We start from the raw sequence: 17,817 nt of genomic DNA on the forward strand, positions 1-17,817 counted from the left end.
GACCTGGGGTTAAAACATGAAACACAATAAAACACACACTGTATAACCTGCCACAAATGAATTACCAGTGGCTTGTGTTGTGGAGTGTTGTTTAGTGGCTGTGGTGTGGAGATGGTTACTGTCACAATTAAGGGGAAATCGGCAAGAAACAGTAGAAGCCCTCGGTGATCCACAGCTCCTCTTCTATGGGCCTGGCTGATTACTCACTGCGAGGGGCAATTATCCTTGCTGTTACCAGGACCAAAAAAAAAAAGAAAAGAAAAGAAAAAGAACATAAATAAAATAAATCAGCTGTGCATCTAGAAACAGGACACTGCTGAAAAGGGAGAAGAGGGGAAAAGCGTGGAAAAAGAAAACAGTGCTTAGTCATAATAAAACACAAGGAGACATCACATCACATTCACCTATGAATATAAATTAATTTATTGGCCCAGAAAGCAATGGCAGAGTATACACCTCATAGAGCAGGCGGCAAGCAACAGCCTATCGTTTAGACCACTTCATGAAAAATTACAGCACCTCAAATCAAGTTCTTTGTTTTTGTTTTTTTAATTTATTTATGAAATTTAATACTGTTATCACTGGAAATCATCTTTTTAAACCTCTACACTTTACAAATAAAATGAACAGCATATGTAAACAGTACTTCTCGTTAAATATAATGCTCCTTTTAAAATGTGCACATCATTAAAAACACAACTCCTCAGAGACGTCGAGGCGAGAGGGTTCGTGAAGTAACATCTACTGACACGTTCTAAAGGCAGCACGTGAGGAAGGGAGCCATGATCCGGAGCTCTTCTTCCTCAGGAGTGACGGCACACATACCAGGAGAGGCGAGGGTTTTAAGACTGACATGTTTAGTTTTGTGTGGCTCCATCAACTTTAAACCAATAGCAATAATAAATCTATACAATAAAAGAAAAAAAAACAGGAAGTTTACAGTGCAAAGGAATCTGAGTTTAAATGAAAAAAAATGAATTAACATTCACATTCCCACAGTCTTCAATATTTACCTTTTCAAACAAAACAAGGTTTTAAAAAACTGGAAATAAGGTAGAACAAAACCTTAGAAGGTGAGATATCAGAACCGTTAACACAGGAATCACATTCTCAGCTGCGAGAGAGCCAGAGAAGCTCAAAAAACCCTCCTGACTTAAGAAGATGGAATGAAGCTGAAGAGGAAAAATGGAACTCATCATTTTTTAATCAATTCAGATGCGCTTGTTCTCTATATTGTACAAAAAAGGAACTATATGCTGGAATTTTGGCTGAGGGCAAATGAAGAGCTACAGGCAGGGTTAGTAGTGTTTGTTTACCTGCTTCTAGCAGAAGGGAATCTATTGAGATGCTTCACATGATTCCTAGAACAGAATCAATAATCGCCATTCACTGTCGAATACAAAAAAATTCAACCTGCTGGGGCTGCTCATTCTGGCTGTGATAAATAAAGCATCCTGAAGCTCAAAGCTCGACTGACATCTCTATTGTGAGAGCCCTCTGAGAAAGACCCTGCTAACCAGAGAGCAGTGGCGCATGTACTTACTGCAATATTGGGTCAGTAATGCAGCAGGGGGGCAAGTGCATGGCCTTTGACGATTGACCTTTCTGTGGTCAGAAAAAACGCCACTATGTTTGGAAGGCGGGTGGGTGGAGGACGCTTCAGATGTTCTCTGGGACCGATGAGAGACGCAACAGCGCTGTGATTGGGTGAGAGATTACAGGACACAGCTGTTCAGTGTTATTGATTATTGGCTGCAAAGCAGGCTGACTAAGCCTTTCCTCTCACCAGGCTCTCCACTTGGCTCTGTGCTCCCAATCCGTTACGCAAAGCCAGCCGAAAGGAAATGTGGGCACATAATCACAAGGCCCGGCATTCGGCATTGGCCTGCTAAGACACAGTAAACCACTGACCGTGCTGATGACAGCCAAGCAGGTCCTTGTCCTTTGGGATATTTCAGTAGATCTGGTTACCAAGGTCAACTGTGAGGGAGAGGTTCCACAAGTGTACATAAGCGTCTGTTCTTTTATTGAACCTCCTAATCCCTCTCTCTCTCTCCTCATACTGGCACAGGCCTGGTCAGAAAAGAACAAACTTAACATACAGACCCACCCTTTTCTATTAAATTGCTTCAGGATAACGCAAATGCTTGCAAACAGCTGAAATGATAAGGTAGGTTCTGAAACATCTGAACACAAACCGAAATACAGATTATAGCAGAAGTCGAGTGAAACAATCACTTTTCACCACTAGATGGCACTAAGGCAACACAACAATAGCAGGCTAGGGCACCACAAGCATACAAAAAGATACTCAGCATCACGCTGAATTCTACTAGAATAAAATAATAATAATAATCATAATAATCATAATTATAATAAAAAAACTAAATAATAAGCGTCTTCTGTCTGGAAAATGAACATTGATGTACTGTACGCATAAAGCAACTTATTTAGTTATGATACAAATGAAATAAATAACTCTGAATAACTGTTCCCCCAAAAAAGACTCATCTTTCAATTCCTGATTGACATTCGTGGAGACTGTAGAGTCTTCTGCTTTCGTACCACAGGCTTGAGATGTCCAACTGCTTTATTTAAGAGGGATCCCGCCAGAATTATTACGCTTCGTTTAGAGTCCTGCAAAGCAGAGGTATCAGAAACGTCAGACTTTCTGCTATTGCTTTTAAAAATTGTCAGGATGAAAGAGCCCATACTTCATCATCACAACCAGTTCACTTCATGGCACCTCAGAAAGACGTGGCTTCCTTCTTTTGAAATGCAAAACTGCTGCATTGTAGATCTGCACACCACAACACTCTACCAGCCTCTCTATTAATGAGGTGGCAAAAAAAGAAGAAAAGAAACAAACTCAGAAACCACAGTGACTCAGCAAAATTTCACAACATGGCAAGATCTTATAAAGCGCAAAAATGATTCCCTCTCTGTAAGCAAGAAAGAGTCACTGATTTATTCATTCTTTTTTTCCTAGTTCCTGGCCTGTGTGGATGGCCAAAGCTGGATGACCAAAGATGGAACAGCCTCACCGGCTGAGAAACCAAGCAGCTGAGGCAGATGTCTGAGAGTGAAGTAATTAGAAGCTTTGTCAAACCTCTGGAGTACAAGACGAGAGGTCCTTCATTGATAAGTAAGAAGCAAAAATTCTTCCTCAGTCAAAAATGTGAACGTTTTTCGGTGCCATTTCTGAGTCTCCAATAACCTAAAACAGGAATTGCTTGACAGTCTGTATGGAAGTTTTGACGTGTTGAAAGCAGAGATTTGTGCTTGTGTTGGTCCCAGTGGTCACACTCAGAGCAGGGGGAGTTCTTCGGCTCCTCCTTCCTGCTCCCCCGGTGCTACAGTGTGGACTCAGTTCAGGTCAATGGTGTTGAAGACCCACTCTGTGAACTTTTTGAGCTTGGCAGCTGAGTTCTGGGACTCTTCCTGGAGCCTCTGGTTGTCCTCCCACAGCCTCTTGATCTGAGCCTGCAGCTTCAGCTTTTCTTCTCTCTCCTGCAGAGACCAGGAAAAATCCACTTAGATCAAAGACCACGAATGTTTCTGTCGTCTATTAAACACTAAGCCAAAAGGCTTCATCAAAATTTGTCAAAAAAATCAGAAAGTTTTAAAGCAAACAGTGCAGAGCATCAGCACAGGCTAAAGATGCACTACTAGAAGTTAAAGGCTAATGGTTTCATGATACATATTTTGTGGTTTCGTACAATGAGACAACACATTTTTGATACACAAAAAAATGACAACATTCATTCTGCTATTATTATTAGTGTTACTATTATATTTTTATCATTATTAATTCAAAAGAAAAACACCTGTTGAAAGCTTTTTTTAAGAACGCAAATTTAAATACATATGAAGTGAACATGATTTTCATAGATATATGAAAACCATTCATATTAAGGTAAGTATGTCTGATCTCTAATTTTTAATAGCAAAAATTTATACGATTCACAGTGTACCCTAATAAAAAAATATGAATATTAATATCAGCTACTGTATGTAAATGGATCTGCTTAAGACATCAATTCTATCATTCCTGATGATTCCTATTTAATAATGTTATTTTGGTATGGGTCTATGGACTTTTACATAAGTCACACACTTTCTACAGGAAAATAGTTCTCCTTCACCTTCTTTAGGTCCTCCTGCAACATCTTCACCAGGGCTTCTAGCTGTGAAATCTTCCCAGCAAAACCTACAGGGATTTCACTGCAGAACAGAGTAAAAAGAGACCAACAGAGGACTTGAAGTTTTCAGCTGGTACTCTGACACAGTAAGATATAAAGATGGTCGGTGAGGAGGGAAAGGAACCCACCTGGGAGAGAGCCGAGAGTGGGGAACTGGTTGCAGCAGCTCCAGCTGCTGAGAGCTTTCACCTCGATGACTGATGTCCTGAGAACTGAACATAAACCCTCTCTGGACTGAGAAAGGGAGAATGAGAGGATGAGAGTATGAGCGCATGAGTATGATGGATAGATAGACAGATATGAGAGAGAGAGAGAGAGAGAGAGAGAGAGAGAGAGAGAGAGAGAGAGAACGAGAGAAGGTAATTTACAGAGAAATAAACAAAAACAGCGAACAGAGAAAGAATGATGAAAAGAAAATGAAAAGCAAGAAAAAGGTAAAAAATATGGCATAAAATAGATTAAGAGATAGAAAGAAACAAAAAGAGAAATAAAGCAAGAAAAAATAAAAGAAAACAAAAAACAAAGAAGAAAGAAAAAGAAGAACAAAGAATGAGACAGAAAGAAAAAAGGAACAAAATAAGAGAAGAGGGAGAGAGATAATGTGATAATGAAGGTGAGGTAGAGTTATTCTTTACATGCTGAAAGCTGTGTTAGTAGTATAATTAATATGCCTCTTGTGCTTCACACAGAGCCATGAACTCCAACCACACAGGCTGGCAAATCTTCAGGTCTTTATCCAGGTCTTTTCGGGCCCATCATTGTTTGTTTAACTGTATGTAGTATGACACGGAGCGTACTCTGAGCACCCCACCCTCTACAGAATTCAGACAAAAAACCTATAATAAGTAATAAAATGAAAATAAAGAAAAGACTCCAGCCATGTCAGGCAATATGGAGTGCAGGGCAGTGAGGAAGCTGAGGTAGAAAAAGAGAAAGAGGAAGGGTAGCTCACTGCGTGGGGGTCTCCCCTCACCCTCGAAAGCATTGGCAGCATCCACCAGGTGGGTCCAGTCCAGGCCGCTGTCAGTGTCAGTATCAGGTAGGGGCATGAGGCCCAGCTCTGGAGAGGGGTGCCTCTGGCGCTCGTGCAGGTCTGCTAGAGAGGTGTCAGATGCGGAGAGGTCACCTGACGTGCAGCCAATGAGAAAACATGACATAATGCGTGTGAGCTGACTGAGTTGGGCTATTGCACTCATTCACACTAGAACGTATGTAAAGCATAAGCATGAACTGAGCTTTCCATGCTCTGTCCACAATATGTTCTTCCACAACTTCTGTTAAAATGACTTTATTTGAAGAGCACTTTTCTCTTTGTGACTCAAAGTGCTTTACAGACAGATAATAAAGTTTAACAGTGAGTTTGACTTTCTTCTATTATAGCTACTATTGTGAGGTTGAACAGGCTGTAAATAATGTTGGCAAAAATCCCATGCAGCTTAAGGAGGGAATGACCTCTCGTTATATTGCTTCTCCTTTTTTAGATTTTCACCTGTTTTTGTCCATCTTCATTCACTGAGTAACTTGACTTCACTAAAATAGTATATTGCTGCCTTCAGGTTTCGCTATATTGTCAGTATTTATGTAAGGTATGACAAGGTAAACATGAGTAAATCAGTTAGAGCAAGGGTGCACAACCATGGTCCTGGAGTGTCGGTGCCCAGCACACTTCGGTAGTTGCCCCACTTGAACACACCCACTAAACCTGCCAATTTGCAGATGAGCTGAATCAGGTGTGTCTGAGCAGGTAAGGACCGAAGCTGGGCCCTGCCTTAGAGTAACTAGGTCATAGTAGTTGTGATGTACAGTGCTGTGCAAATGTCAGAAACATCCTTCTTTTAATTTACACTCAAAATGGCCACTGAGTGCAACATATTCATTTTGAAGAAGAAAATTTACAAATCAAACAAAGAAGCTGCTCGAGTTCTCAAAACAATGGACTAGTTATGACCAGAAATTTCAAAAAAGCATGTATGTCGTTTCACTCCTTTGGACTTGTATCTTGCCCTGTTATTTAAAATGCTATTACCCCTGTACATGATGTAGAGTGAAGACATGCTGATCATTATTGCAAAGCAAAGCATAACTGTAGACCACAGACAGAAAACGAGCTCACTCACCATGCATCTTAATGCCCAGTTTGTAGGAAGGTCTGCGGAGGGGAGCTCCGCGGGTTGTGGGGGAGCGGGGCAGGGTGGAGCAGCTGAAAAGGACGTCACTGGCCACGGCCTGCTCCAGCACCGTGTCGCCCAGAGACGGCAGCCGCTGACCCCGATATATACTCTCATCTGACAGGGTACGCTGCAGAGAACGTCGGCCTGTGCCTGATGGACCAGAGGAAGACACCGACTGGAGGGACAAGGAAAAAAATGAGATAAGGAGAGAAAGAGACAAGAAAAACGTGAAATTAGGACAGACAGACTCTCCAAACTCACTGCCAAGCATATGCCCATGTTCACATTAAAGAGGTGAAGTGGCACAAATCTGTTTTTTTTGCCTAAATGTGAAACATTAAGTCTGGATGACTGCCTGAAGACTGGAAACCATAGACATCACCACATGCTGTGCTTTCTCCCTTGACATGCTTTGCCAGGCCATTACTGCATCGCCTTCAGTTGCTGCTTGTTTGTGGGTCTTTCTGCCTTGTTTTCAGTAACTGAAAACAATGTAATTCCTAACCGGTTAATGCAACAGTTTTGTTAAACCCCTTGAATTACAGCTGAAAGTCTACACTTCAACCCCATCTTGACCGCTTCATTTCAAATTCATTGTGACGTTGTACATTGTGATGGTGTACTGTCCAAATACTTATGAACCAAGGTACATACACTTTACGGCCAGTATACGGTCCCCTGCTTAATGTGTCCAGGTATTTCAGACACACCCAGTGTTTACAAGGGGCAGTCATGGGCTGGAGGTTAAGGAACCAGCCTTGTGACCGGAAAGTCGCCGGTTCGATCCCCTCAGCTGACAGTACGTGACTGAAGTGCCCTTGAGCAAGGCACCTAACCCCCAGCTGCTCCCCGGGCGACAAAATCATGTAAAAATCATATATCCTCTCTTCCATCGCTCACTACAGAGTTCCAAACTGCCTCTGGAAGCAACATCAGCAGAAGAACATTGTGTTGGTAGCTTCTTAAAATGGGTCTCCAAGGCTGAGCAGCTGCATCACTACATGCAATGCCAAGATCAGCTGGAGTGGTGTGAAGCATGCTGCCACAGGACACAGAAGTGACAACAAGTTCACCAGAGTGATGAATCACGCTTCACTGTCTGGCAGTCTGAAGGACAAACCTGGGTTTGGCAGTTACCAGGAGAACGCTATAAGTTTGAAGGAGGTGTAATGGTCTGGGGCTGTTTTTCAGGGTTTGGAATCAGCCACTTTAGGTACAGTGAAGGGTTATGCTAGCGCTGCAGCATACAAAGCAGACAATTAAATGCTTCCATTCTTGTTACCAACAGAGTATACTCTCAATACTGTAGGATGTAATTCTTTATTACTGCAGTTTTAAGAACTGGCCTGTAAGTTGTAGTGATTCTTGCTGAGACTTTTAAATGTTCTCCAGGCTCTATCAGCCAAGGCATGTTTGTGAGGTTACCTTGTCGTCATGGCGGTGGGCAGGAGGGCTGTCTAAAGTGATGAGTTTCTTCAGGTCCTCCTCAACAGTGGATTTGCCGAGGGGTTGAGGAGAATGCAGGTCTCGGAGAGAAGGCCGAGGCTGAGACGGCCCACCATCTGGCCCCTCACCCTGTGGCCTCCTAGGAAACAGGCAGTAAATATGGCTTTTAAACTCATATTATGAGAAAGTCCATATGAGAAAATAAAGGAAAACACTAAAAATGCTGCAACAGAGCCTAATAAACATAAGCCAATACATGTACACTAGGGTGCATTCACTTCAACAATCATTTCATGACAAGACAATATATGAAAAACTGTATTTGATGTAAACATGAATGTTTCATTTCCAGCACTGGTAAAATTTACATTTCTAAAAATTCTACCATGATAATGAGACTGCACAAATTCTGCCAGTATGCCCTTGCACTGTCATACCCATATTTAACCATCAGGAGGTGATAGTGTTTAGCAAAACAAAGGAAAATGCACCGCAGGAACAGAGACTCTTCTCATGTAACTTGCTAATTTAGTTTTACCACTCAAAATATTAAATCATAAGCACAAGCTGAGCTAGATCATAAAGATAAACTACCTCTCACAACACACTAGTGGCCCCCTAAATTCTTATCCCCAAATTTGGACTGTGCACATCAGTGCTATCTTCGCTCATGCAAAGCAATTAGCTTCAACTAGTTTATTAACAAAAAAAAACCTGTTAAAGGGGCCCCATCCTACCTGACCATTTCCAACCTCTGTTTATGCCATAGAATTAAACAGGGTGTTTTTTGTTGCTAAGCTTTGCAGACTGATATATATAAATGACCTCTGTTTTTGTTTGTTTTGAAACTCTAAACAGTGTTTACATACTGCATCAAAGTCTTTTATTCAAAAATATCAAAAATCCGGTTTTGTTGGTATGGGTCCTTTAGAAGTACATATTGTGCCTGTAGGTTACAGCAATTCTTAAGTATTGCTTGCATTAGATAGATACAGTTTATTATACACACAGCTTATGGAGTCATCCTTACTTGCGTGTGTCTCCAAAGTCCACAGAGTTGATGGTGCTGCCAGGCTTCCTCCAGCCGATCAGATACTTGCTAGTGGCTCCCTGGCGTGGGTAGAAGCTCTTGGGGCCTGGGGAGACGGAGCTTTGGGAGGAGGAAGGTGAAGTGGCTGAGGGTGACTCGTCTCGTGGAGAGCTGTGGCTGGAGCTGAGCACAGCGGGGCTCACAGAGTGACGAGAGCTGAGTGGAAAAGTGTACAGAACAAGGAGGACTGAAAGACCACTGTGGCACTTTGGAATATAAAAATATATACTGTATCTTCAGAATTATGGCATGTTGTTTGTCTAGTGAAGTCTCTTAAATTCTGCTGTCCATGGTGCAAAAGCAAAGCTTCCAATGAGGAACTAGATTTTCAGGAAAAAATACGAAAAACTCATTTGATGTAAAAATTCACAAAACCTCTTTTCTTTACAATTGATAACAATGACAAATGCATTGATATATTGTAGCTATTTTTCTAGTATCTCTCAACTCTCTGTGCTGTACAGAAAGTATGTTTCCTGCTCTAACACACTTAAGCCAAATCATTAGCTACTTACAAACCACTTCTTGAGGTGACTCAGGTATATAGCAGGAAACACACTACAAAACTATGGTGTGGAGTCATTAACATAGTCAACACACATTACACAAGACTGAGCATAGGCATAGAACCACAGACCATGTCAGGAAATAAGCAGGTAACACTGCATCTCAAGTTAAGTGAAATGTTGACATTTAAGCAAAATAATATAAGGAAATATTAAAAGATATCAAATGCGCGAGTCAAGCAACTCTGTATTATTGTTCTGTAGTAGGCAAACTTGGAAGCTAAGTAAGATGTTGAAACACTATACATTTAAATAGGCAAATATTTGAGTGGAGAAAATATTTAAAACGCCCATGTGTAGTTAAATACAGTACTAACATAACTGAACATGAACATATGTGAATACCTGGAGTGGGAGGCCATGTCGCTGAGGCTGTAGGTGCTACCATCCCTCACCAGCAGATGTGTTGGGGGGCTGCGAGTGGCTGGCGCCTCTGCAGGAGACACAGGTGATTCCGCAGCTGGAGGAGATCTCTCTAAAACGCGCCGACCGCCCTCTGAAGGACCATGCCAGGGTGAGGAAGCTCTCTCCCGGGGTGCAGGTGCACCCACGGCCAGCAGGGAGCTGGAGCTGCCATGAGGAGGCCCGTAGGATGTGGTGTCAATGCCGCTATCAGCCGAAGCCCCCTGCAGGTAGCCACCCCCGCCCAGACCGTTCGGTTCTGAGTCGGCCCCATCTCCTGGCCCTCCTCCTCCAAGATCATACCACTTCTCATCACTGTGACCGCCACTGGATGCTGTACTGGATAAAGTGTTGCTGCTGGAGTGGGAGCATGGGCCCTCAGACTGAGAAGGGAAAAAAGGAAACAAAGAAAAAGAAAAATTACACTTCATTGTTTATACATACACTACTGTTTAAATGGTACTACCCGTCAGATTAATAATTGTTGCTTTTTTATTCTTATTCTTATTTTTATTTTTATTATAGAGAAGTTGTTACGTAATAAACAGTACTAGCACTACTAATAATAAAAAATGATATTACTAATAAATACTAATGTAATTTCTTCTTAAGCTATCTGCAATGAGATTTGATCACTTGAAATACAAGACATTCTGTATGTTAATTTTGTTAGAACTTCATTCTTGCTGTGCTTATCAAAACCTCTGTTCATCACTCTGGACACATCTAAAATTGCTTTATTTTTATGAAGTTATAGAGCACTAGCATCACAGTAGGATCTATTTATGTAAGTATCTGCATTAACATTGGTTTTTATTTTACAGGGATTCAAAAGTTTTGGATGGCCCTTTTTTGGGAAGTGTCTTTGTGGGAACTGATTACAAAATGAGAAGTGGCACATCAACATTTCTCTGAGGTTCAGACATCAATAATTCACCGTCAGAAGCTATTTAAATGGAGAATTACAAGGCTGCAGACTGATGAAGACTAGAGCAGAGTGTCTCCACCCACCTGGCTGCTCTTCTTCGGGGAGAGGTGAATGACCTGCTCCTGCCGCTGGATGCGTGGGCCGCCTGAATAGGAAGGTCCAGGCTTAGCAACTGGAGCATCTGCAGAACATAGAGAGAAAAAATGATTACTATCCAATACATGCTATAGAACAGCATATTCAGTGGGTGCTTAATTGACAAAAAACTGCTGATGAAAAAGAGAACAAAACAGCGGGGAGGAAAAAAAGGACACTTGAGAAACACTTGAGACTCATTATACCAGGCAATGTCATCAACACAACACACCCCCACACACAAACGCCTAAGAGCTGACACTTCCATTACCCCTCTCATTACTAAATATCCCTATATTCAACCCTGTCACATTAGATTCCACTTACAAAGAAGTTCAATAAAGCTGACCATGGAAGCTCAGTGTGATCAGGCCCAGCTTCTTCATGACAGTATATTCTGTGTAAATGAAACTATTGTGTAATTGCTGAGGTGTTACATAACGGCCAGCATCACAAAAATAGATGGCACAAGCAATTAGGGAACAGTTTTCAGAAGGAGAAGGAATCTGAAAGGGTGAGAGAGAAAGAGCGAGGGTGAGAAAGAAAAGGCAAGCGTGAGAGGAAGAGCTAGAGCTAGATAGAGAATGAGCTAGAGAGAGAATGAGCTAGAGAGAGAGAAAGAGAGATGGAAGTGAAGAGGCATCTGCAAGCTTTCCACCAGGTGCTACTGGTAGGATCTCTAGCCTTAGAATGATATAAACCAACCAGTGAAGTGCATGTATACATACAAGGTAGCCCTTAAGTAAGTGGATGGGCAAAAATGTAACATACTTTGATGTAAAATACTTCAACACATTATGTATCACTAAAACAAACAAAAAAAACAAGTGGTGCCACATTTCTATTCAATTTTGTTTGTAATGAAATCTGTAGTTGATTAGTTTTTAAGCACTTACAACATCCACTATACACTAACAAAAGAATATTATTATTCAACTTATCACAATAACAGTAAATATCATCATATTGCCCATATTACCCCAATTGTATCTCAACATTAGTCATTGTTTCAACCGAAAATCCACTACGTTAAAGTACAAAACACTTCAGTGTTAGTTTGGCAAAAAATTAAATTCGTAATTTACCTCCTCACTCCAAACATTCAATTAGTCAAGACATGGTCAGTGTCTGAAGTTTGCTTCTTTAGTTGTGCACTAGAACTATGAGGCTAATATAATATAAGTTTCACCCAACAATTATTTTTATTTGGCAAATGTAACAGATTACCATTAGCTACTTTAGGCACAGCCCCACTGCACACCTGAAGAAGAAAACTTCAGGCACCACATATGTCATTGCTGATCTACCGTGCTTGTGCTCTATCGGTAAACCATTCCTTTAATTGGAGGGCATGTAACATTTTGGCTCTTCACTTGATAAAGTGAAGGCAGAAAGACTCAAAGAAGCAGAAAGAAGCAGAAATTGCATTATAGATTTGGTAGAGAACCACTAGAGAATTTTGTGCATAGTACAAACCAGGTAGATGTAGTCTCAATGTCTACATCAGCAGATACATATATGAAAAACATAGTAAACTGGCATCAGTCAGCACTTCCTGTATCTTCATATATACAGCACTGTGCAAGTCTTACACATGTAAACAAATTGTTTAAAACCATTTATCTGGACAGTAAGTGTGCTTCTGCTTGTAAAACCATTATGCAACATTAAAATAAATGCAAACAAACAGCAATACAGTACAAAGTAGCCAGAACGTTTTGTTTTTTAAAAAAAGTAGTTGAGTTTAAATAAGTTTAGTTCCAGATATCTCCTCAATGTCCTCAGCCATCGCATGATTCATTTAATGTAGGACTGATTAGATTAACTAGGTACTGGATGGTAACCATAAACACTGGGCTTCCTTGAGGAGAGATTTGCAAATGGGTAAATGAAAACATTGCCATTCATAAAATAGATATTTGAAATATATTATATTTAATATTATTTGCAATATTAGTGTTTTATCTGAGCAAAAAGTGGTTACTGCCCAGACAAACAGTATTTTTAAAAATGATTTTCTCAGGTGCCTACCTGATTTTTGCAAAGTACTGTACATACAGACTTTGCTCAGAACATTAAGCTGACAACCTGCACTTTAGCCCTATAGTCAGTTTTTCATTTCAAATCCAATGTGATAGAACAGAGCAAGAAAAAGTGTGTCACTGCCCAATCACCTACTGCCCGCACAGTGAGTCATTTACAAAAATGCACTTCTGTCTGTGGATAAACAAAATCTGTACAGTACAGTTCATGTACACAAATACACACACACTTCATTTTTCTCAATTGCGATTGTGGTACCAAGGAGGGTCCTTTTCCTGTATGCACATCCGCAAACCTGCATGGCATTCTGAATGGCACAGAGGGGGGTATTTCCTTCAGTCCTGAGTGAAAAGCATTTCCTTCCCATTCTCAGCACTTTGCTTCCTGCCTGTGTCCCTCCTTGGGGTGGAACACTTTGTCACCATGCTAAGGAAATTATTACTAAGAATAAAGCGATTACAAATTACAACAGTAAACCCTTTTACATTACTGAATACACAATCACAGTGAGCTAGTCTGACTACCTTACCATTTAATTTGTTTCCATTGAAATGCCGTTTAATGTAGTGTCATGCAGCATCTATAATTTCCATCCAATGACAGCCTTCCAAGTACAAATCTGCCCTAAAGTAAACCCTTGTGTACTGGCATTTTTCCTGGAAGCTATTTTGAATATATATCTGAGGCAGGTCAAAAATCGAGCACCGGTCTTTCGTGACCTGAACGGACGTCCACAATTATGAGAGAGGAGAATAATTCTAGGCTGCAGCAACCCATTCAGTGTACAGGCAGCACAGTCTATTGCACAGACTGGTCGGGATGTGTTTAATGTGGGCTGCACCCTGTTATTACTGGCCAAGGCTGAGAGAGAAAGAGCAGGACATGTGAGGAAACTAAAAGGGGTCAAAGTAAGAACAGAGGTGGGCAACTCAACCACCAGAACCACCCACATCCTTAGAATGAAATGGTAACAAAGAAAAATACCAGAGAGACAGAGAGAAGGGTGAGGCCAAGCCAAGTCATTTCAGCCAACCAAGAAGGAATGAAAGAATGGGAGGATTCCTGTCAAACACAGGAGACATGCGGTGATGTCCAGGAATGAAGAGAAGAAGGGGAAAAAGAAAAAAAAAAATGAAAGGGGAGCAGCGTGAAGTCGTAAGAGTAAGATCTTGAGTGAGAGAGAAATCTGGAGAGAGAAGGGGGGGATGGAGCGATAGAGAAACAGAGTGAGAGAAAGAGACGGAAGAGAAAGTGTAAGAGAGAAACAGAGAGAGAGAGAGAGAGAGAGAGAGAGAGAGAGAGAGAGAGAGAGAAAGAGAAAGAGAAACACAGAGAGAGAGAGAGAAAGAGAAAGAGAAACACAGAGAGAGAGAGAGAGAAACAGAGAGAAAAACCGGGAGAGAGAGAGAGAGAGAAACCGAGAGAGAGAGAGAGAGAGAGAGAGAGAGAGAGAGAGAGAGAAATCGAGAGAGAGAGAGAGAGAGAGAAATCGAGAGAAAGCAAGAGAGAGAAACCAAGAGAGAGAGAGAGAAAGAGAGAGTGGGGTTGTTACAGAAACACAAAGTTCTGCTTACACAACTGTACCGACAGCAAAATGGAGATATTTACGTACTTTATGATTCTGCAGTACGACAGCACTTTAGTGTTCCACCTTTCACTCGATACAGGTTAGTGTCAAAGACTATCCTTCCATCTGTCCATCCTACATCCTCTACCGCTGTCCAGAGCTATACCAGTAACTGATACCTTCTCATCTGAGACTGACAGTATGCATGACTTATAATATTTTGCAGTAGTGTCTACCAGTTGTAGATGTAAGTATATGGGAAGCACAAGACAAATGATTTGAGAAATTAGGATGTGATACAACATTCAGCATCATTTTGCTGAGCCCAGAGCAGCTGCTGTGTCCTTACACAGTCTTACACACTTCTACTGCACCATAGGTTTATCTATATATTGTTCAGTTCTATTTTTACCATTTTGAGCAATAAATTAATTCATATGTGACATATGGTTCTAATTAAAAGTAAAGGGACATTCTGGAATAATTAGCAGCATCTATAATTCTTTTGCATAATTTTAATAATTTTATGATGAACTCACCAACAGAAACGGTCCAAAACTGATCAGACAAAAATCTTGTTATATTGACTTTTATTACACATTAGGAATGTTTTTCCTTCTCTAGTAAAGTTGCCATTTTGAAGATAACAGTGACGATACACACTCCTGTGAAAGAAAAAAAAAAATGGTCCAAGCCCAAAACAATGTTTTTTTACTGATGGGTTTGGCCTGGTCAGAGTCCAGATTTAAATCCTGTAGAGAACATTTGGTCTCACAAACACAAAACTAGCTTGGCAATGATTGTCAACTGTTTGAAGCCATCAGTGCTGAGGGCAAAAATACTGACTCTTCTGTAAAAAGATGGTTTTCTGCAAGTTTACCCACAAGAGTTCAACATCTAAAGAAAGCAAAGGGAAAATCTATCCTACACCAAGTTACTTTATCTATTTGTTTAAAGATTTGTTGTTAGATACCGATACATTCACTGCTTATGGTAAGTGGCTCTGGATAACAGCATCTAGTAAACAATGTAAATTGTTTAAATAAATACACTGACACAACAAAGTCATGGGATAGCAGTATGTAAATTGATTATGAAGTGGCGTTACCTTGGGGGACAGCTAGGGAACGGCCACACAGGAAAGTTGTGAGGTGTTATCTTGTGAGTAAAGATGAATACTGGCCAATGTGCTAAAGGCAAGGTGACATGAATTATCGCAGTTCAAATGAGGCATGATAGTTGGCACCAGACGGATGGGGAAATTCCATTTCCGAAGTTGTGCAGACATTTAATATTTAATCCACAGTGTCACTTGTGTCCTGGGATTATATCATAGAAGGCACTACCACTCAGTGGACAGCGCAATGGCCCCATTGCGCTGCTTAACAAATCGTGACCGGCGGTGTCTGGCTAGAGCTGTCCATGCAAACAGACAACTGACTCTGGCAGAAATCACATCCACACTCAATACAGGAGGCCGCACACGCATAGCCTGCAGGTCAGTGCAGCAGTTCCATGGGACATGCGAGCAGAAGACCCAAGAGAGTGCCTCTTAACACAGCACCTCACCTGGGCTCATGAGGTTGCTAACCGGACCCTAGAGGATTGGCAACATGTGGCGTCATCCGATGAGTCAGAGTAACAACTGTTTCGGGCTGATGGTAGGGTTCATGTGTGGCGCAGACCCCATTAAACCATGGACTCCAGCTGTCAACAAAGCTCTGTGCAAGCTGGTGGTGGTTCCATATTGGTGTTGGGTGTATTCTCATGGCATGCATTGGGTCCACTAGACAGTCAGAACTCTCCTAGAGAGTTCCGACAAATTGTGTGGCCTGCACATTCTCCAGACATGAGCCCAATTAATTATTTGTGGGATTGTGGTGGAGAGATCCATTCGCACCCGAGATTCTGCACCTACAAATACCACGGAGCTGTGGGCGGCTATCCAGACGACATGGCTTAACGCTCCTTCAGACATCTTCTGTCCAATTGTGGAACTTATGCTACGTTGAGTTGCTAAACTTCATAGGGCTAAAGGGGTCCTACACAACACTAATTCCTGCTTCATGACTTTTGGTATGTCAGCGTAATGTAAATGTAGGGGTGGCCAAAATGGCACAAATATAAATGATGTGCATCATGATATTTCTGTTTTTCTGAGCTTTTTAAAGTCGGAACAGACAAAAATGTACCAGCAATATCACATTTATAAAAGAAAATAAAAACAAGACTAATTATGCTCTGTGAATAATAAAACTGCAGTTAGTTAGTATTCTTTAAGTACTGAGGATATCCACAATTCACTCTGAAAGCTTAGTGTAATGTAATTTATCACATTAACGATAAAAATACTCACATTGCCCATCCCTATGTAAATGTTTACAATAACTGTCTTATCTGATTTAGTTATGTCATGGCAATATAAAATGAGCCAGTAATCAAAGAGCAACAAGGTAACCATTTACTTAGAACGAGAGCAAGAGAGCGAGAGATGAAGACTGACATAAATTGAGCTGAGAGGCTGTCAAACACAAGCACAGGGCAACAGCGGTAGGAGACTGCCAAGGCCAGCTGGACAAAGAGAACATTCTACTGTCTACAACGTACACATTCACCTTAAATTTACCCTATAATCGTTCTTCTATTTTATTCATTTCCCTGAGGTCAACTTAGAACTTTTGTGTGGCTTTATGTACCAAAAATTATCAGAATTAATTTTCATATGAATCAGTGAACACACAGTCAGTGAATTCAAGAAGGGCTGTTTTGCAGCTTCATTTCTGCATTTTGACCATAAAGAATAGCATAGACAATATAGAGAATGATACGATTTAAAACTATGTTCACATACTACAATAACCTCTTAATTTTAAAAGGGCCATCTTCTACAGTTTTTCTTGCAGTTTACCTACATAGATTTTACATAGATATATGTAAATGTATTAGTTTTGTGACATCACAAACACTGAATTCAAAAGCAGCTTAGTTTCTACATATGGACTGTAAGGACTGAGGATTTGTTTTAAAAAAGATTCAGTTTTCTATGATATAGGCCCTTTAAGAAAGTACACAGAGGTGTGTGTGTGTGTATTCTGGCTTCCATATTCTGTGTGCTCAGAATAATACACTGTTTATTCTTAGCCATGTGTGGGAGAGAACGTGTGCTGAGATTCAAATCCACGGCTGAGAGATCACAGGTTAGTCTGCTTAGTGCACAGACGGGCTTCAGAAGGTAAAAGAACCCACACAGCTTTAGGGGTCAAAGCA

The 17,817-nt window shown here is 41.0% G+C and overlaps 1 protein-coding gene across 4 annotated transcripts in view; it reads right to left on the minus strand.

Annotated features, from left to right (window-relative positions):
* Window positions 1–243: 243 nt before the first annotated feature.
* The window catches only part of sipa1l1 (signal-induced proliferation-associated 1 like 1), a 104,915-nt gene continuing 87,341 nt past the window's right edge, over window positions 244–17,817 (minus strand). For 3 of the 4 annotated variants that reach the window (XM_036581983.1, XM_036581984.1, XM_036581985.1), the window contains 9 exons: window positions 10,889–10,986; window positions 9,821–10,260; window positions 8,850–9,065; window positions 7,799–7,958; window positions 6,320–6,548; window positions 5,155–5,328; window positions 4,331–4,436; window positions 4,146–4,224; window positions 244–3,510 (listed from right to left, as the gene is read on the minus strand). In XM_036581983.1, the coding sequence (XP_036437876.1) occupies window positions 3,367–3,510; window positions 4,146–4,224; window positions 4,331–4,436; window positions 5,155–5,328; window positions 6,320–6,548; window positions 7,799–7,958; window positions 8,850–9,065; window positions 9,821–10,260; window positions 10,889–10,986 (1,646 nt within the window). In that variant the 3' untranslated portion in view covers window positions 244–3,366. The remainder of the gene's footprint in view (window positions 3,511–4,145; window positions 4,225–4,330; window positions 4,437–5,154; window positions 5,329–6,319; window positions 6,549–7,798; window positions 7,959–8,849; window positions 9,066–9,820; window positions 10,261–10,888; window positions 10,987–17,817) is intronic. The other variant, XM_036581986.1, reaches the window with a different exon arrangement.

Source organism: Colossoma macropomum, unplaced genomic scaffold (genome assembly GCF_904425465.1).
Source record: "Colossoma macropomum unplaced genomic scaffold, Colossoma_macropomum, whole genome shotgun sequence".
NCBI classification, from domain to species: domain Eukaryota; kingdom Metazoa; phylum Chordata; class Actinopteri; order Characiformes; family Serrasalmidae; genus Colossoma; species Colossoma macropomum.